This window comes from Leptidea sinapis, chromosome 18 (genome assembly GCF_905404315.1).
Source record: "Leptidea sinapis chromosome 18, ilLepSina1.1, whole genome shotgun sequence".
Lineage (NCBI taxonomy): Eukaryota > Metazoa > Arthropoda > Insecta > Lepidoptera > Pieridae > Leptidea > Leptidea sinapis.
Genome location: NC_066282.1, coordinates 13619665 through 13638250, shown reverse-complemented (window position 1 = coordinate 13638250; position 18586 = coordinate 13619665). Strand labels below are relative to the sequence as shown.

The 18586-nt window shown below is 34.8% G+C and overlaps 1 protein-coding gene across 1 annotated transcript in view; it reads right to left on the bottom strand.

Annotated features, from left to right (window-relative positions):
• Positions 1 to 221: 221 nt before the first annotated feature.
• Positions 222 to 18586, bottom strand: part of LOC126969561 (facilitated trehalose transporter Tret1-like) — a 56320-nt gene continuing 37955 nt past the window's right edge. Inside the window, exons 2-4 of the mRNA XM_050815082.1 lie at positions 17101 to 17241; positions 11543 to 11799; positions 222 to 2736 (exon numbers count right to left, since the gene is read on the bottom strand). Coding sequence (XP_050671039.1) covers positions 1768 to 2736; positions 11543 to 11799; positions 17101 to 17241 — 1367 coding nt within the window. The 3' untranslated portion in view covers positions 222 to 1767. The remainder of the gene's footprint in view (positions 2737 to 11542; positions 11800 to 17100; positions 17242 to 18586) is intronic.

The window sequence follows — 18586 nt, the reverse complement described above, 5'->3', positions numbered from 1 at the left end:
ATAATTTTTAATTTGGAAAACAGAAGGAAGTCTGAAGGTGTGGCATCAGGTGAATAAGCTGTACTTGGAAACAAATCACAGTCCATCGTAAAATTTGACCTAAGCAATGGAAGAATTATTTAAACATGCGCATTGTCTCAGCGAAAAAATATTCTATGAGCTGTTTTAGTATAATAAAAGAATATAATATATAAAAGATAATAAATAAAATGGTTTAAGAATTAACATAGAAAAATATTTTATTCAACATTTTATAGGTATTAATTTTATGGCCATATTAAAACATATTGACATGGCACTGTACATACAATATGATTATAGGAATGTACAACATCACAAATAGAAACGCTAAGCTCTTTAATTTATTCGATATTAATTGTTTTATAAATATTATAAATGTACCATATAAAATATTTAAAAAAATACGCTTTGCGTGGCATTAGAAGGTATAATCCCCGCAAGTTGAGAGAGGGAGAGGTCGCCATCTTAGAAGCGTTAGTGACGTGACAGTTAATATGACAAGGTTTCATCCCTGTTCCAACCCGCGGGGCTATATGGCATTATTTTAAAGAGGCAAGCCTGTGTCGAACACAGTACTCGTATTTTGGCGTCGTATTTTAATACATTAATTATTTTAATACACATTCATTTCCTTAATTCTTAACTTATTATAAAGTTTATAACCTTCAAAAAATTATATTAATAGATTTTTAAAATGCTGGATACAATATTATATTATTTAAGCATTCACTGTCTAACCATAGAAAAGTTAATAGTTAAAATTTCATTACATACGCATATTTAATTTTTTTGTATTACCTATTATCTAATCAAAGAATAAAAGATTTAATTTAGTAGCTACTTTTAGTACAAAGGCTCAAAACAATAAATTATCGCATGAAACTTGAAAATTTATCCTTAAACCATTCAATTAAAGAAAATCTATCTAGAATACGTTTGTTAGTTCAATGAATGCCTTAAACTCAATTTATTGCCTGAAAATCAAACTACAAAACCAAAAAGTATAACAAATAACAAAATATTTAATTCTAACTTTATACAAGCAAATAATCGAAATAAAAATAAACCATATTATGTATGTAATCAGGGATTACTCATGTTATATAAAGACTTAGTAATACGGAAACAAGCAATTATCTTTTAATATCAAGATTTCAACTTTGGTACAATATTGCAACAGTAGACAGTTTTGAGAACAAACATTATTAAAAGCTCTCATATAATAATGCCTATTTAAACTTTTCTATATCTCATAATATAATACCAGATAAACTTTATATATATTATAATGAATACTATATATACAAAAATAGATCTATTTAAGTAGGGTTATAAAAAATTGTAAAATTCGTTCAAGGCCGCATTATTTACTTTTAGAGGAAGACGTAACAACTGTGGCATATTTCGTCAAATTACTTTAAAAATATATTCTATGAGAAATTACAACGAGATTCTAATCTACTTTGGAAACCCTTAAAACTAAGCAACTGTATATCTACCTACTAATTATAAATAAGTGATAAACTATTATAAATGTTACAATCATTAAGACGATTTCTATTGCTAATGTATCCACGTCTGTAAAAAAAAAGATTTCTATTGAATAATAATGCTTAAGATATATTACAGTTAATCAATATGACCAATCATCTGTCGCATCAATGTGTGCGGAATGATTCAATACATAGAGGACGGAAATATTAAGTACAAACACACTAATACATTTAACATTGTTGATAAGATCAATCATAAATCAATTTTCACTCTTCCCATGCTGCCTGCCCTTTTTTCAAATACAACTTTGTCGCTTGAATAAAGCTTTTCCTGTATAGCAGCAAAGGACTGACCTTTTGTCTCAGGCAATTGAAACAATATAAATATAACACCACCAATCGACAAGAGACCAAAACACCAGAACGCGACGAAATTACCTAAATTGTCCGCGATCACTTGATATAGCTTCGTCACTGCGAATGTCATTAAAGCCACAAATATTTGAATAATACAAGTTGCCTTCGACTTTATATGTGTTGGGAATATTTCCGAAGTAATCGCGAATGGGACTGTCGCTAGGCCGATTGTGTAAGAAAATATAAATATAGGTATCACAACAATAGGAATGAATCTTACGCTAGCGATGTATTCACTGTTTTCGTATTTCATGAAGAAATAGGCTCCGATGATAACATTTGCCAGTCCAACGCCACAAGACGACACTAACAACAGTGGTTTCCTTCCTAATCTATCGACTAATTGAGACGATACTGCTGACGTCAGTAGTTGGACGGTACCAAATAGAATACAGGACTCCTTGGCACCTAATCCTCCTTCCGCTGCGCCAAATATTTGTTGAGCGTATGATATAATCGCTGTGCTGCCACAGAATTGCTGGGTGAAATATATTCCTAACAATATAATAAGTCCTCTCTTATTTCCACCAACGGTGATGAGATCCTTCCAACGGCTCTTTTCCTTCATGTTTTCGTTCACGAGGTGCGTCATACTGTCCAGTTCTTCGGACATGTATTGACGACCTCGGAGCTGTTTCAGCGATCTCTCGGCCAAATTATTGTCTCCCAACTTAAGATAATAGTACGGCGACTCTGGCATGGCACTGAACGTAACAACGAACAGAATTGGTATGGCTATATTGAAGCTGGCGAGACCCAACATGGAAACGTAGGGTCCGATGCAGTACTGTGACAGGATTCCGAACTGAAAAAAAAAACATTGTTGGAATATTATCAAGTAAAGGACTTATAAAGATAGAACTATAGCAAAATAAGTTAAATATTATTAGAAAATAATCAAGCAAGGGCCTTCAGCTATACTAATAAATGGAGAATTTTTTCCTTCGGTTACACTGCGAAAACTACTGAACCGATCAGAATAATAATACTTAAACCATATACTTTTATTTTTTTTATGAAAATAAGGGACAAGACGAGCAGGACGTTCAGCTGACGGTGATTGATACGCCCTGCCCATTTTGTAATGCGCATTTTGTAACTGCATTGTTGCAGTGCCGCTCAGTATTCTTGAAAATCCCCAAAAATTCTGAGCGGCACTAGAGCTGCGCTCGTCACCTTGAGACAAGATGTTTAAGTCTATTTGCCCAGTAATTTCACTAGCTACGGCGCCCTTCAGACCGAAACACAGCAACACTTTTCTGCTTTACGGCAGAAATTGGCGCCTTTGTGGTACCCATAATCTAGCCGGCATCCCTTGCAAAGGAGCCTCCCACTGGTATAAAGTACTTAAGAAGCAGCGTCTTTCGGAGAAGTTTTCAGTATATAATTTATGATGATTGTTTATCCGAAACCTATATTTTTTATTAAGAAATACCTTTTATATTTACAATGCAAAAAAATTAGCCAATAAAATTTCATTACATATGAGTTATGACAATTTATTAGTATGCCTCATACTAAGAAACTAAAACTTTATACCTATAATGTCAATATTTTACTTTATGTGTTTCAAGCATAGTATTTTGTTGTCTTCCTGATTTAATAACAGATTACATCTTATTTACATAGTAGCATTTAGTTCTAACGATTATTTGTGATCTGTGGAACAATCGTAGTAATCGTTATGTGTGGCACATCACTAAGGGGGCGGTACCCGTCCATGAAGTACAATATTATTTGTATGAAATTTTAACTTAAACAATACGAAACTTCATGGGCGTGAGCTGTCAAAATAATAATAATAAAATGGACAAAGTTTAGTTTTATATCCTAGATTATACTTTAAAATTACCAAAGTGACCTCATAACATATCCAGTATAACTGGAGGGAGGGAGTATAACTGAAAATCAATTTATACGGAATACCTGGACTTATATATTATGTTTACAATTTAATATCGCTTTCAATTTAATTTATTTTGTTAAAATATATTAACAAGTTCAGTTGTTGTGATATAACGAAGTGACCGCAGAACTATTTTCGACTATTTGAATCCTCCTTTTTTGTTTTTTCTTTCCTTTGTTTTTTAAACGATCATTAATTTATATACAATTAATTATTACCTCGTCCTATACTAGGCAGTAGACATAGTAATTGGCCTGTAGTATGGCTGTGCAAAACAACGATATTATATTTAATACGATATACGTAGATATGGAAGACCCAGTGAACATAAGATGGATCGACGAACTGGTCCAGATCGCCGAAATACGTTGGATGAGGGCAGCGCAGGACCGATCGTCGACCTTTGGGGGAGGCTTTTGTCCAGCAGTGGACGTCTTCCGGCTGATGATGATGACAGATATACATTCATGACTCGGAAACCAAAATCCTTATTCATCATATAAATATTTGCTAAGTAGGCTGGATCATAGTAACTGGGCTATATGGGTATTATACAAATGATTGAGTGTTTGTCTTACTAATAGAATATAATAAATTGCAGATTATTGTACCATCAACAAAATTGATTCATCACCCACATTGCTGATAATACTTTTAAAATCATAAAAACAGGTTTATATTTGCACGAAAAATATTGTATGGGAATTGGTGGATTGGCAGTGTCTAATAAAATGATATTAACAGCCGTTACTTACGGCCATTCCCAATATACTATCAACAGATAGAGATAAATTACTACCTTCTACTGTCAGTAATTAACTGTAAATAAGCTGTCCCAATATACCCGATAAATTCGTCTTATCGCCTCATATTGGGACGCGTGAATTGCATTTTCCATGCAAAACTCCTATAGCTGGTAAGCTATACGTCGTCCCATTGATAGAAAGCGTGTACTAAGGTGTAACTGTGTGGATAAGGTGTGTTTCCGTCGATAAGTTTATTGGGACAGAAAAGTCAACGGTAGTTACGATTTTTATCCCAAGTAAGAGATAGACTGAATATTGGGAACGGCCATTAGGAAATGTATGTACAAGCAAATTTAGACCTTATTGTTTATTATGACTGTAGGAAATTAACATTAAGGTGGGTCACGATTCAATTTTGGCGATAGTACAACATAATCTGTACAAGTTTTTGTTTTCAATTGGGTTAAGGCCGAACCCACATATAACATACTAACAAAAGTTTTATCATTAGAATTTGATAGCAAAAGAGCGATAAGACCAATTCACTTTGGTTATAAAGAAAAATTTGTATTACCATGACTTTGAGCTCGAATTGTTATCAATTTAAATACATTGTAAATAAAATATTTTTAATATATAACCTTACAATGTGTACAAGAGCTAGGGATTTAATTTAAAGCTATTTAATCAAACAAATTATTATGTGTAAATACTTAACAGGCTCTTTGCCCTTCGGTACATTAAGTTTGTATGCATGTCTGTATATTTATTGGATTATTATTGTCTTTTCCTCGAGACGTATAAAGGACAAAGTGTTTATCAATAAACACAATGATTTTCTTATTTGAAAAAGTTACGTACAGATTAGACTATGATTTAATATTTATTATTATTACAATTATTTTTATTTTATTACACTATAAATTAAGAAAAACGAAAAAGAAAATATAATATTTAGTCATTCCCTTTGATACCAACCTACACAAATTATTAACAATGGGAAGACTAATGCAACTGTCAACTCCAAATGTCACGAGAGGCTGCTGAAAACCAGTGTTGTGTTGGTGTCTTCTGCACTGACCAACAATATACTGAGTCAGCTCGTTTTAGCAGGGAATCACGCTCACACTATTATTTTTATTATTTTATTAATAATCTTTATAATATTGTTACGGTATTAATTTAGTATTTTATGATTTTAATTAATATTGTAAATTGTTCTGTTTTTGTGTTATTTTTTTTTATTGCTAATAAAGTGTTTCTATTCTATTCTATTCTATTCTAAAAACGATATTATTATCTCGAACGTGATATACGTCACACATTAATTGTTGCTTAACTTAAGTTAATGCACAGATCACGTTATTTTAATGATATAAAATTTTATGTAATGACGTACTGTTAGTAGGAATCTTGAATAATTATTGATAACGATTAAATGTTCAACCAGAGACCGTAATAGTTTGAGCCATTAATAAAATGTTAAAGTAGTAAGAGCTATTCTGATTTTTAGATATTTATTTATTTTATCTTATTTACAAGTGTATTGGCCGTGGCCTAGTTCAATAGTATCTACAACACTATCAAGCCAAGAATATTCAGGTGTTAAGCACATTAGGTAGGTAGGTATCTGTATTGTAAAATAAATTATTATATTCATTGTATAACAATGAACGTTGATCAAGTCAATCAATGACGTTATATACATAAGGACAAATCGTCGTATATAAAAAAAAAACCGAAATATGCAAATGATTTAAGTTTTCTTAAGTGTTAATTCCGCCAATATTTGATTTCAAAACAATTCGACACGTGTTTCGCCTCTACACGAGGCATCCTCAGGGCGTGTTGTCTCGCCAAAATCTGGCACGAGACATGCCTCGTGTAGAGGCGAAACACGTGTCGAATTGTTTTAAAAACAAATATTGGCGGAATTAACACTTAACAAAACTTAAATCATTTGTATAATTATGGATTGCCGCAAAGTAACGGCTAATTCAATATTTTTTTTTACCGAAATATGCCACATATTACACCATAATAAGCTTCAACTGCTATATCTATACATTGCCGTATTTCCTCCAGTTGTTAAAAACATTCTTGGTCATTAAGCAGCAATGTAAAACATTTATTCTGTTCAGGTGACGTATATTGAATTTAGAACCCGATTTGGACAGTTACAGTTGACACACGACTGAGTAGAAAAGTGTGCTTATAATGTATTTAAGCACACTTTTGCCGTTCCGCTACAGGCTATTAAATAATAAGTTTAATTGTACAATGTTACTTTGTAAATGTTACTTTAATTGTAAAACATATTTTTGATGAAAAAAAAAGCCCGCTGAGTTTGTTGCGCCCATTCTTCTCAGGCCTTCACTTTGGAATGGGTGATAGTTTTTTTTGACTTTCAATAAGTGATTTCACATCCTATTTTGAATAAAAATATTTGAATTTGAATTTGAATCAGACTGCGAATGATAATATGTACTTATATGTGTATAGAACGTCAAGTTAATGACTGAAACAAATTTTGACTAAAATATATTTTGAATACAATTCGGACCGGTAGATTTTTTTTTCCTAAGTTGTTTCTTTGGAGTAACTTTTAAACTGCTTTACCGATCGATTCCAAAACTAATCAGCTTTTAACATCAAAAAAACCACGTCGATTGCCACCAAGCCGGTCAAAATCGGTTCAATTGTTATCGTTGACGAAAGAAAACCGAAAGTGTTTTTTTTCGGAATAATTTCGAAATTTCGAGTTCGATCAATTGAACCTCAGAGATTCTTTATGAATGCCACCCAGTGAAAATCGGTTTATTCATAAAAAAGTTATTGCCGTTTGAAATTCAAAAAATAGTATTTTATTAAACTTTTGCCAGACTTTCGAGCTCGAAGGACTCACAAACAAAGAACAGCTAGCGCTTGGAGTCCGAAGAGCTCGAAACACAGATTATATTTTTGAGCTCGAAGAGCTCAAAATCGTCATAAGTACAATTTGAAACTATTAATTTTAACTTTTAATAAGCAACTAGATATCCAATTTTTAATAAAAATATTTACATTTTAATTTGATTATATCCCCCATTAAAAGACTGACCAACTCGACTTAACCGAGTAGTAGGCATTGTTATTCTTAACGTTAACTTGTTAGTTTGCGTTTGTTCAATTATGCTTATCACAGTTTCCAGAAAATTCACTCATACATAACGTTATACGATGTACATACATAACGTTATCAATATTGTATTGAGAGAGAATAGTGAAAATGTTAATTTCATAATTATTTTTTCTTAATGATTAATGACACGTCATTAGCATTACAAGATTAGAGGAAGTATAATACAAGTATCAAATACAATATACGTATAATCGTGGAACAATAAGAATTACTATTAAAATGAAAAGGTATTATTCAAGTAGGTAGTGAAATATATGTACCTACTTGCTCTCAATAGTTAGTTCCCTTTGTCTTGATGGCTTTTTGTTCTTAGGTGTGAAATAAATAATTCTTTTGATATGAATATGAGTGTACACAGCTATCGATATTTTAAACTAGTCAACTCTAACAACAGCTGGTCCATGCTTCAACTCGTGATCGAGTGCTGCTTGTACCTGGTCGATCTGTTATAGTTAATAAATCATTGAATTTGTTTGACGCGATTACAAATTATGACAGTGTTCACGACCAACAAGCTGATGGTAATTGATACGCCCTGCCCATTACAATGCAGTGCCGCTCAGGCTTCTTGAAAAACTCGAATATTCTAAGAGGCACTACAATTGCGCTCGTCACCTTGGGACCTAACATGTTGTCTCAATTGCCCAGCAACTTCACTAGATACGGCGCCCTTCAGATCGAAACACAATAATACTTACACTATTAGTTGCCTTGGGCCTGGGACTTCCCTATGCTTTTTATACCTCGGGAAAGCATAGGGAAAGAAGAACTGACGATGAATGCAAGCTCTAAAGGCCGTTACATCCAATAATTAATTAATATTTATACGGTTTATTTGTTATTTCATATTTAAAACGTTTTTAAACACTGAACATGATTCATATACTGGATACATCAAACTACAAATTCATTTGTTATTTATATTACAGCCAGTGTAAAAAAGACTAGCCGTTAAGTTTATTGTATGTTAATTCTAAGCTCTACTTTTCCGTACATGCTGTATATTAAGTAATTTAAAAAATATATTTATAGTTACGATTCAAAGGCACTTAGTTTAAGCCTATCTGAATAAAAAATATTTGACTTCGACTTTGACTTTGAACATTAGGTTGGTTAAATTAAATAGATGATGCTCATTTAACACAGGACCCCATGGTGTGACCATCTATCTATTAGTATCATGGCCTTTGTGGTCAGATACTCTCATATCAGAAACCATATGAATATAACTATAACCACAAAACAAGATAGCAATATGTTCCCTTTCAATGGTGTATAAATTGTTTGCTATTTATGCACACAATAGTATTTGAATGTGAGTGTGCCTTTTAAATTGTTTAAAATGGATTTTTGTTTATACAACTTCATATTACGTTACAACCACTGACCTCTACTATTTACCACTGGACTGGCGGCTGTCAAAGTTTTTTTGTGCCTATTTGATATTCGCCATATAGCGTGAGTCTGCGGTACTCAAACTAATGATGACAACCTCAGCTAAACAAATATCGATAGAAAAACTATTTACAAAAATAAATTGTGTACATACTTTATTACGTTGATTCTTGAAGTATAAATAACACGGAAAACGAACTAAATTAATTCAAAATGCAAAATACTTCAGAGTATTGTACGTTCCTTCGCAGCCATTTGTATTATACGTCAAGATTAGTTCTCTGGACGCTCGCGAGTGGCGCTTCAAATAGTCACAAAAAATTTGCTGTCAAACATATGGAACAGCCTGTCCAGTAATATTTATACAGGTCAGTGGTTACAACCGAGTTCTTTACCGTTGAAGGATGACGTTAAAGCTTCATGGTCAAATTTGATCATTATGAAAGTGGAAGAGGTTTGCTGAGGAAATACTTAGAATATACTAGCACTACACGAACTGACAGCCCGACGTTGCATGGCAAGTTTTGATTTGTCAATGTGGGCGTTATTAGCGAGTGGTGCGATTTATTTAGTGTGTGTACGAGTCATCAAAATGAAATCCTATATTACTTGTTAGCATGTTACTCAGAATGCGTGAAATGTATTCATCACACTCAATAACCAATATTGTTAACGGTATTTTATAGAGCGATAAATACGTCACATAAATATTGTTAATTGATAAAGCCTTACACAAATTCAATTTGAAAACAAAATTTATGAACGATGCGGGCCTCGAACTCGCGACCTCTCGCGTTCTGTGCGAGCGCTCTTCCACTGAGCCAACCGTTCGAGTGACGTATCGTTGATAAATTTTTAATATCTTGTAACTATCAGGTTGTGCTAAGTTAATTAAGTTAGCATACTTAATTAGCTTAGCACAAGCTTACACTCATTTTAACGTAAGTAAAGTACGCTCTAAAGAAATCAGTCTTAGGCTGAGATCTATAGCGCACTAAAACTTTGCTCAGACTTTACTCACGTAAACCATAGCTCAGTGTAATAAAACGCGAACTTGACTTTTGCATTAACACTGTTTTATCTTAAGTTCAGTTCATTTCAGCGGTCAAATGACTAGTGGGTGGATGATCTTGTTACCGGGAGGTCTACTTGATGTGTTTTTTTCTCACATAATCCCTCTATTTATTTACGGTATATGTGGATTGATGCATCTACTATACTCAATAACTCATGTTATATGTCATGTTTATAAGCATTAATTTACTTTTTTTTTATTTTTTCACTTACTCTTGTAAGCCTTTCAGTTTTTGACATTGGAGTTTTTTGTTGCGTCACTTTGCATATATTGTAATTGAAATGATTTGTAAAACAATTAAAATGTTAATCTTGACTTAAAAGAGTGGCAATGAGTTTCTTGCAACTTCTTCTCATTAGCTCAACCCTTTACGAAGTAGTGGTAAATTCAATAAGAAAAAATATTTTTATTTTTTGACATTCATAAGTGTCATTTCCGTGACGTACATGAATAAAGTGATTATGAATTTAAATTTAACTATAAAATAAATAAAAAAATCGCAATCACAGATTATGCCTAGTATACACTCAGCTAAGTTTTAGGTTTTTTTTTTATGAAAATAAGCGACGAGACGAGCAGGACGTTCAGGTGATGGTAATTGATACTCACTGCCCATTACAATGCAGTGTCGCCCAGGATTATTGAAAAACCCAATTCAATAATCCTGAGCGGCACTACAATTGCGCTCGTCACCTTGAGACATAAGTTGTCAAGTCTCACTTGCCCAGTAAAATCACTAGCCACGGTGCCGTTCAGACCGAAACACAGTAATACTTACACATTACTGCTTCACAGCAGATATAGGCGCCGTGGTGGTACCCATAATCTAGCCGGCATGCGATGCAAAGGAGCCTCCCACTGGTAAAAGTACACACTGCTAAAAGTAAGTAGGCCACACGTAAGTTAAGCCTGAGCAAAGTCTAAGTACCAGCCCTTTATGTTAGAGTATATTCTTACGGCCGTTCCTAATATACTATCTATAGATAGAGATAAATTACTACCTTCTACTGTCTGTAATTAGCTGTCAATAATCTGAAGCTGTCCCAATATACCCGATAAGTCATTCTTATCGCCTTATATTGGTACGCGTGAATTGCAATTTCCACACAAACTTCTAGCCCTGGTAAGCTTTACGTCGTCCTATTGACAGACAGCGTGTACGGGTAAGGTGAGTTACCGTCGATAAGTTTATAGGGACAGAAAAGTCAACGTAAGTTTTGATTTTTTATCTGAAGTAGGCCACAACAGGCGACTGAATATTGGAAACGGCCGTTAGATGTCAGCAAAAAGTGAATTAATGATAATTACCTTTGACATGACCGTTATCAACGTGGCCATCGCCCCACGGACCTCGTCAGACGCTATCTCGCCCAGATACATGGGGGCTGCTGTATACGCGATGCCATAGCCAAGCCCAGATATGATGCGGGCAGCGTATATCGTCGGCACATTGGTCGCCAGCATCACCAGGATCCAGCCGATGATGTAGGGAACTGACGCCAGGAGCAGCGTCTTCTTCGTGCCAATTCTGTCGGCGAGATACGAGGCAGGTATGGGGCTGAAGGCTGAAAAGTTTAAGCAAAATCTTTTAAATTGAGATGATCATGCCCTTAATTATGATTACCTGAATAAAATCGGTAAGGTGCATACTGTAAATATAAATATCTCAAAGTAGGACGGTAAATATAGTTCGGGCAAATATTGTACTAAATTTTTTTTATGATACGTTTATCTGAATTCAGTCTTAGGCTGAGACATCTACCGTAGCGGTGATACTATGCCATACAAAATTGCAAAGGCTAGTATGCGCCTGTGTCATAGGCGCTATGAAATCCTGCCCAAAAGCAGCCATGGAGATGATATTAGATCTTCCACCTCTGCATATAGCAGTAACAACTGCTGCCAGAATGGCTATAATCAGAATAAAAAACAGCGGGATTAGAACGGGCATAAATGCAAGACAACGTGACCTAAAGCTACTGGCAAAATCCTCACACGGGTGTGTTTATGCCACAAGACAAAATTACCCCAATATTTTGCTTTGAACGGAAATTCAGGCTTAATATCAGCAACAAGGAAGACTACTGCGATACCACGGTAAACCTAGATAGTCATACCATAAAGTGGTACACGGATGGGTCCAGCACTGAAGCCGGTACCGGTGTTGGGAGTTTTCGGCCCAGTATTTAATTACCATGAAGCCTTAGATAAAGCAGTAACTATATACCGGGCGGAAGTATATGCACTAGACAGGTGCCTACAAATGAACCTACACAGGAATTACCAGTCAAAGAACATTGCCATAATATCAGATAGTCAAGCAGCTCTCAAGGCACTGACGTCCTACACAATGACTTCACGGTTAGTGTGGGAATGCAGAAGTAAACTGGATATCCTCTGCCAGAGAAATAAAGGCTTGGATACCAGGGCACAAAGGTATAGTAGGTAATGAGAAAGCTGACCGGCTAGCTAAGTATGGAGCCTAATCTCCCTTCATAGTACCTGAACCCTTTTGTGGAGCTGGAGAATCTCTTATCCGCAATGTCCTAAGGAATCAAGAAATGCTGGAGATAGCCGGTTACTGGTCCTCGCTACCAGGCCATCGGCAAGCTAAGCTGCTCCTAGGCAACTACCAACGTAAGCGTGCCAAAAAATGCATAGGCAAATGGACAGGACACAATTGAGAGAACGGGGTTCCTATCCGGCCATTGCAAGCTGAATGGGCACCTAGCCAGAATGGGTCTCAGTGAATCAAACTTGTGCAGATTCTGCTGCGAAGCCGCTGGGATGACCCCATACATATCCTTCTGGAATGCGAAGATATTGCCAGAATCAGGCTGGGGTGTCTTAAAATACCTTCACTTAAAGCAGAGGACGTGCCGTGCCTAACCCTCTGAGGATCCTACGCCTTTTAAAAGTAATAGGACTCGAGGATATAATTTCCATCTCGGCACAGTAACACGTTACCTAGTTAGTAGCCTCGATTCTCTTCCTTAACTTTTGAGTTGAGGGTAGGTGCGCTAGCGCAACCAGGGGGCACAATAGATTCTAGGATTTAAGTGCATTTTAATCCCCAAATCATAATAATAATAATATAGGCTGAGATCTATAGAGCGTACTCAGACTTTGCTCAGACTTACGTAAAACTCAGCTGAGTTAAGCTTAGCGCAATCTTTGAATCGGCGCTGAGATTAAGCTAAGACAGTCCAATAGAAAGGTCAAAAGCGCGTTTCATTATACACAGTATATTGTCGATTATGATTTAACAAACTTTTACAATATAAAGTATACTGAATTATAACAGTATCCAAAACTTATTGATAATTCGTTTGAATATCGAATATTGAAATAAGTGGAAATCGATTAATTTATGCGAAATGCGGACTTTTTAACTTATTTGGTATGAGAGAGGTATGGTATGCGAAACGGAACACATTTTTAGATGCGTGACAGCTATGGATGACAGTAGACAGTGTATTAATTTTAAAATAACAACCGGGGGATTTAAACTTTAGCTTAGCTCGCACTCGAAGCGATGTTTATAAATATGGACTTTGACTTAACTCTCTAGATTACTCTGAGAAAAGTAGGCTCTATAGCTCCCAGCCTAAGTCATTGGAGTGGCAAGACATTACTATGTCTACTTTTCGTGCTCTCTGATGCTAGTAATTTTGTCATGTTTAAAAGTGGTAATGCCTCAATGTTTACGTATTTAGTTCATGTATGTTACCACTTGCCTTATAAAAAATTACTACTGAGCGATTAACAGCGATGAAACTCCAAGAACAGTTACACATGCACAGACATATGACACAATATAAATATCTATTGGGGATGTGCAATAATCTTATCACTTATCGGATTGTAAAAACTCAGTTTCTACATTGTTGTACAGACACTGATAACGATTACTGTTACTATAACGTTTGAAGTGAGATATGAGTGCCGAGATGACCGATTATTATAGATTTTTTTATGGCAATAAGGGACGAGACGAGTGGGACGCTCAGCTGATGGTAATTGATACGCACTGCCCATTTCAATACAGTACCACTCAGGATTCTTGAACTCCCCAAAAATTTTTAACAGTAGGTACTACAATTGCGCTCGTCACCTTGAGACATAAGATAATAAGTCTCATTTGCCCAGTAATTTCACTAGCTACAGAGCCTTTCGGACCGAAACTTAATAATGTTAACACAATTCTGCTGCACGGCAGAAATAGGCGCCGTTGTGGTACCCTTAATCTAGCCGACATCCTTCGCAAAAGAGCCTCTTACTGGTAAAAGTTGGTTTAAGAAAACCTTTTACACTTGTAAATGAAAACACCACTTAAATATTTTCATTTACTATCTCTGGGTGAACTACCAGAGATGCGACATAATATTGAATTGTTATTTCCACAGCAAAACTGTATACTCTCGGATCAAATTCAGTTGTTATAATACCGCAAAGTATACTCAGAATATAAAACACACATGAAATATCTTATTAATAAGATAGGCAAACATTGTTGGCCATGTTGGAAGGTCAGAATAACTTACGGTAACTATAGTTAACTATAGTTAGATATATCTAGTCTTACCATATATACTGCTACAAGGAAAAGATTTTTTTCGGTACAAAACATTTATAATATTGACACACTTGACATACTTTTTACACATATTATCTTGCCCCAAGTTAAGCATATTATATAGCCTGTGTTATGGGTTACAAGACAATGATATATTTAATACAATATACTTACTTTAACATACATAAATTCATATAAACATACATAAATACATTTAAACATCCATGACTCGGAAACAAACATCCATATTCATCATATAAATGCTTGCACCTACCGGGATTTGAACCCGGGACCTCTAGCTTAGTAGGTAGGATCGCTAACCACTCTGCTATACAGGTCGTCGTATTTTTAAGTGCACTGTTCCAATGTTTACGTCATGTTCACATTAATATACATCATTCAAGAATATGGAACTGATGCAAATTAAGTTATTGCCAATGAGCTTAAAACAATCATTCAAGTTATGAAGGACTCTCCATGGGAAAATTGTTCATTGCGGCGTTAAAACTATGTCATAGTCTATAAAACTAAACTGATAAATCATAATCCAGTGAGTACAAACTTATGAAGCTATAAAGCTTTTATTTCTGACGTGCAGTCCTACGACTGACAGTTTTAAAATATATTAAGTTTAAATATTATTATTTAAATATTAGAGGTGGTTTGGACATGTCGAGAGATTGAATGAAGAACGATTGACGAAGAAAGTGTATAAGGCCAGTGTGAATGAAAGTGTTGGAAGGGGTAGACCTAGGCGGACGTTTCAAGATCAAATCAGGGATGTCTTGAAAAAGGCCAGGTCAAGAGTACCCTTAACCGGAGAGCATGTATGAAAGGAATAATGAAAGTGGACGAAGCGAAACAAGTATGTAAGGATCGTAGCAAGTGGAAAGAAGTGGTCTCTGCCTACCCCTACGGGAAAGAGGCGTGATTTTATGTATGTATGTAAATATTATTGACAAATTCGTAAAAAAAGTATTTTATTTATTATGTACAGAACAAACGTCTGTCGGGTCAGCTAGTATATGTATATAAGAGATTTCCACCTATATATTGACTCTAACGATATCTCTGGAACCATAAGGCTTAGAAACTTGAAATTTAGTAGCAATATTCCTTTTGCCGAGTTAACTAGGAACAGATTTTACAACATACCATCCGCAAGAGATTTTTTATTATGAACAGAACAACGTATGTCGGGTCAGCTAGTTTCATATAGATTTGACATATTGATTCAAAAATATAAATCGCTGCCACCAATGCACCCTATCCTATTAACGTAACTATGTTCTTCAGAGTGGTGATGTCGTTGCACACATATAAAGGAATATGTGTGCAACGGTTCATTTCAATTGGGCTAACGGGTTTCAAGTCTTAAGTGAACGAACATACATGAAAGTCAGAGCGAATAATTAGCAATTCTACACGGCCAGATTATCCCTGAACGTAGCTGGAACGTGAAGCCCCCTCCCGTTCCCTTTCACACCCTCGCGTTTGTACTGTTGCGTTAGTACGGTTTGCAATTTCAGTACTGCTAGGTACATGTCGTGATATCTTCGTGTTATAACTGCTGTTTTTGAAGTTTACATAGTTACGCTTTGACTTTTGTTGTTTATAGTTCTGTAGTTTCTGTGGTTGTGTCGCTATAATAGTTCTGCCAGAAAAATAAATACTTTCTTTACTTAACCCAGATTGTTTCATTAATTTTTCATCATTTTATTTATTTATTACACTTTTTCGACACCACACTAACAAAATATAACTAAACTACTAACATCATATGGTGCAAATGGCGGCCTTATCACTATATAATGATCTCTTCCATGCAACCATTTATAATACAATAAAAGAGAAAGACAGTACATTAAACAGGTAAGAAAAGTGTCAAAAATATACACACACATAATATTATATTATACTTACTAAATATAGATAAATATATAAGAAAGCAAAATAATACGTAAAAACAATAATTAACATTTCTGAATTGTTTAATTGTGTTGATGGATACAATACATACAGATAATATCAAATAAAGGACAGATAATATTTTTTTAGTTGATTTTTAAATCATTGTAATAATAATACTCAGCATCGCAACATGTGGACCTTTATATTAATCAGTAATACAGTTAAAATTAAAAAAAAATATATTCTACTGATGCTTGTTTTGCACACCGTATCAAAGCGACGTTGTGACGTCATCGACGTCACGTTCCAGAGATAATGTAACCGGTTACATAGACATGTATGTAGGGTATTGTAGTGCATTTTTACATCATTTGTATACCTGAGCTTAATATCATGAGAGAAGCAATCCAGGAGCTCTGATCTTTAGTCGTTGGTATCGGGGAGTCTTTGTCAAGTAGTATCGGCAGGGTAGGCGAGGTCCAGGCCACGGTGGTGCCAGCCGCCGCCGTGATCAGAGTAGCTGGAACACAGAAACAATACATTATTCATGGTGCCACATTGTAATCAAACTAGCTGTAGGCTGCATTTAGTGCTCGACCGACGGTCAGTGCTGATGTCGGTCGAGCATAGCTTACCATACGCTGATCATGTTGCGTTTAGTGCTCAGCTGACAGCAAACTTGGTAGCGCATGTACAATCTATCTATATATATAAAAATGAATTGCTGTTCGTTAGTCTCGCTAAAACTCGAGAACGGCTGGACCGATTTGACTAATTTTGGTCTTGAATTATTTGTGGAAGTCCAGAGAAGGTTTAAAAGGTGAATAAATAGGAAAATGCTGTTAAATTAAATAAAAACAACAAATGTGTTTTTCCTTTGAAGTGTCCATACATAATTTCTATTAGAGAATTTATTGACGCAAGGTTTGACAGTTCTGATGTGAAACAATTCATTACGACAGCAGGGTGCATATTTTACGAAGTAATTTTTGATGTTATGATATATTATTGACAAATTTATATAAAAACATTATTTTATTTATTATATACAAAACATCGTATGTCGGGTCAGCTAGTTGCTAATTGCGAATAAAAATGAATCCATTTTAAACCTCTTTTAATATGTGCGTACTACTTACGCAAACGATTACGGAATAAAACACGGAGAAGATATCATGTTTACCCAATTGAAGGAGAAATTTATACAATATATTCGAACATGTCAGAACAGGAATTTTTGTTTACGATATTCGATTAAGATGTAATTCTGAACAATCGTATCATATACTTAGAATGCTGTTAAGGGTTATAAGCGTCCTGCACCTCCACACTGAACATACTAAACCCAAACTGAAACAACCAGGTACACAAGTGTTTCGAGTCTATACGAGGATTCCTCAGGAGATATTGACTCGCCAAGCTCGAGTTCGGTCGTTAGGTCAGGCCGATTCTTCAGTTGGGGTTGATATAACCCCTACCTCTAAGCCGAGCGGTGCATTCTGCATGTAAAATCACAACCTTTTCGGAACTCATACTTAAAATAGCTAACTTAAACTCAAGATAGAAAAACATTTAGATTTATTTATTAAAAAGTCAAATAAACTTTATTCAATTAGGCTTAAATTAAGCGCTTTTGAATCGTCACTATAAATATTTCTTTTAAATTACTGAATCTACCATATGTTCGGAAAAAGTTGGGCTCGTGAGAAGAACATACAAGAAACTCAACGGCCACTATTTTCAATGAAATACAGTATTTTACAATGGCTGTAATATACATAACAAATTAATTTGTAAGGTGCTGCATCCAATATATGAATCGTGTTTAAATAATATAAATTATTTCATAAAAAGTAATAAAGAAT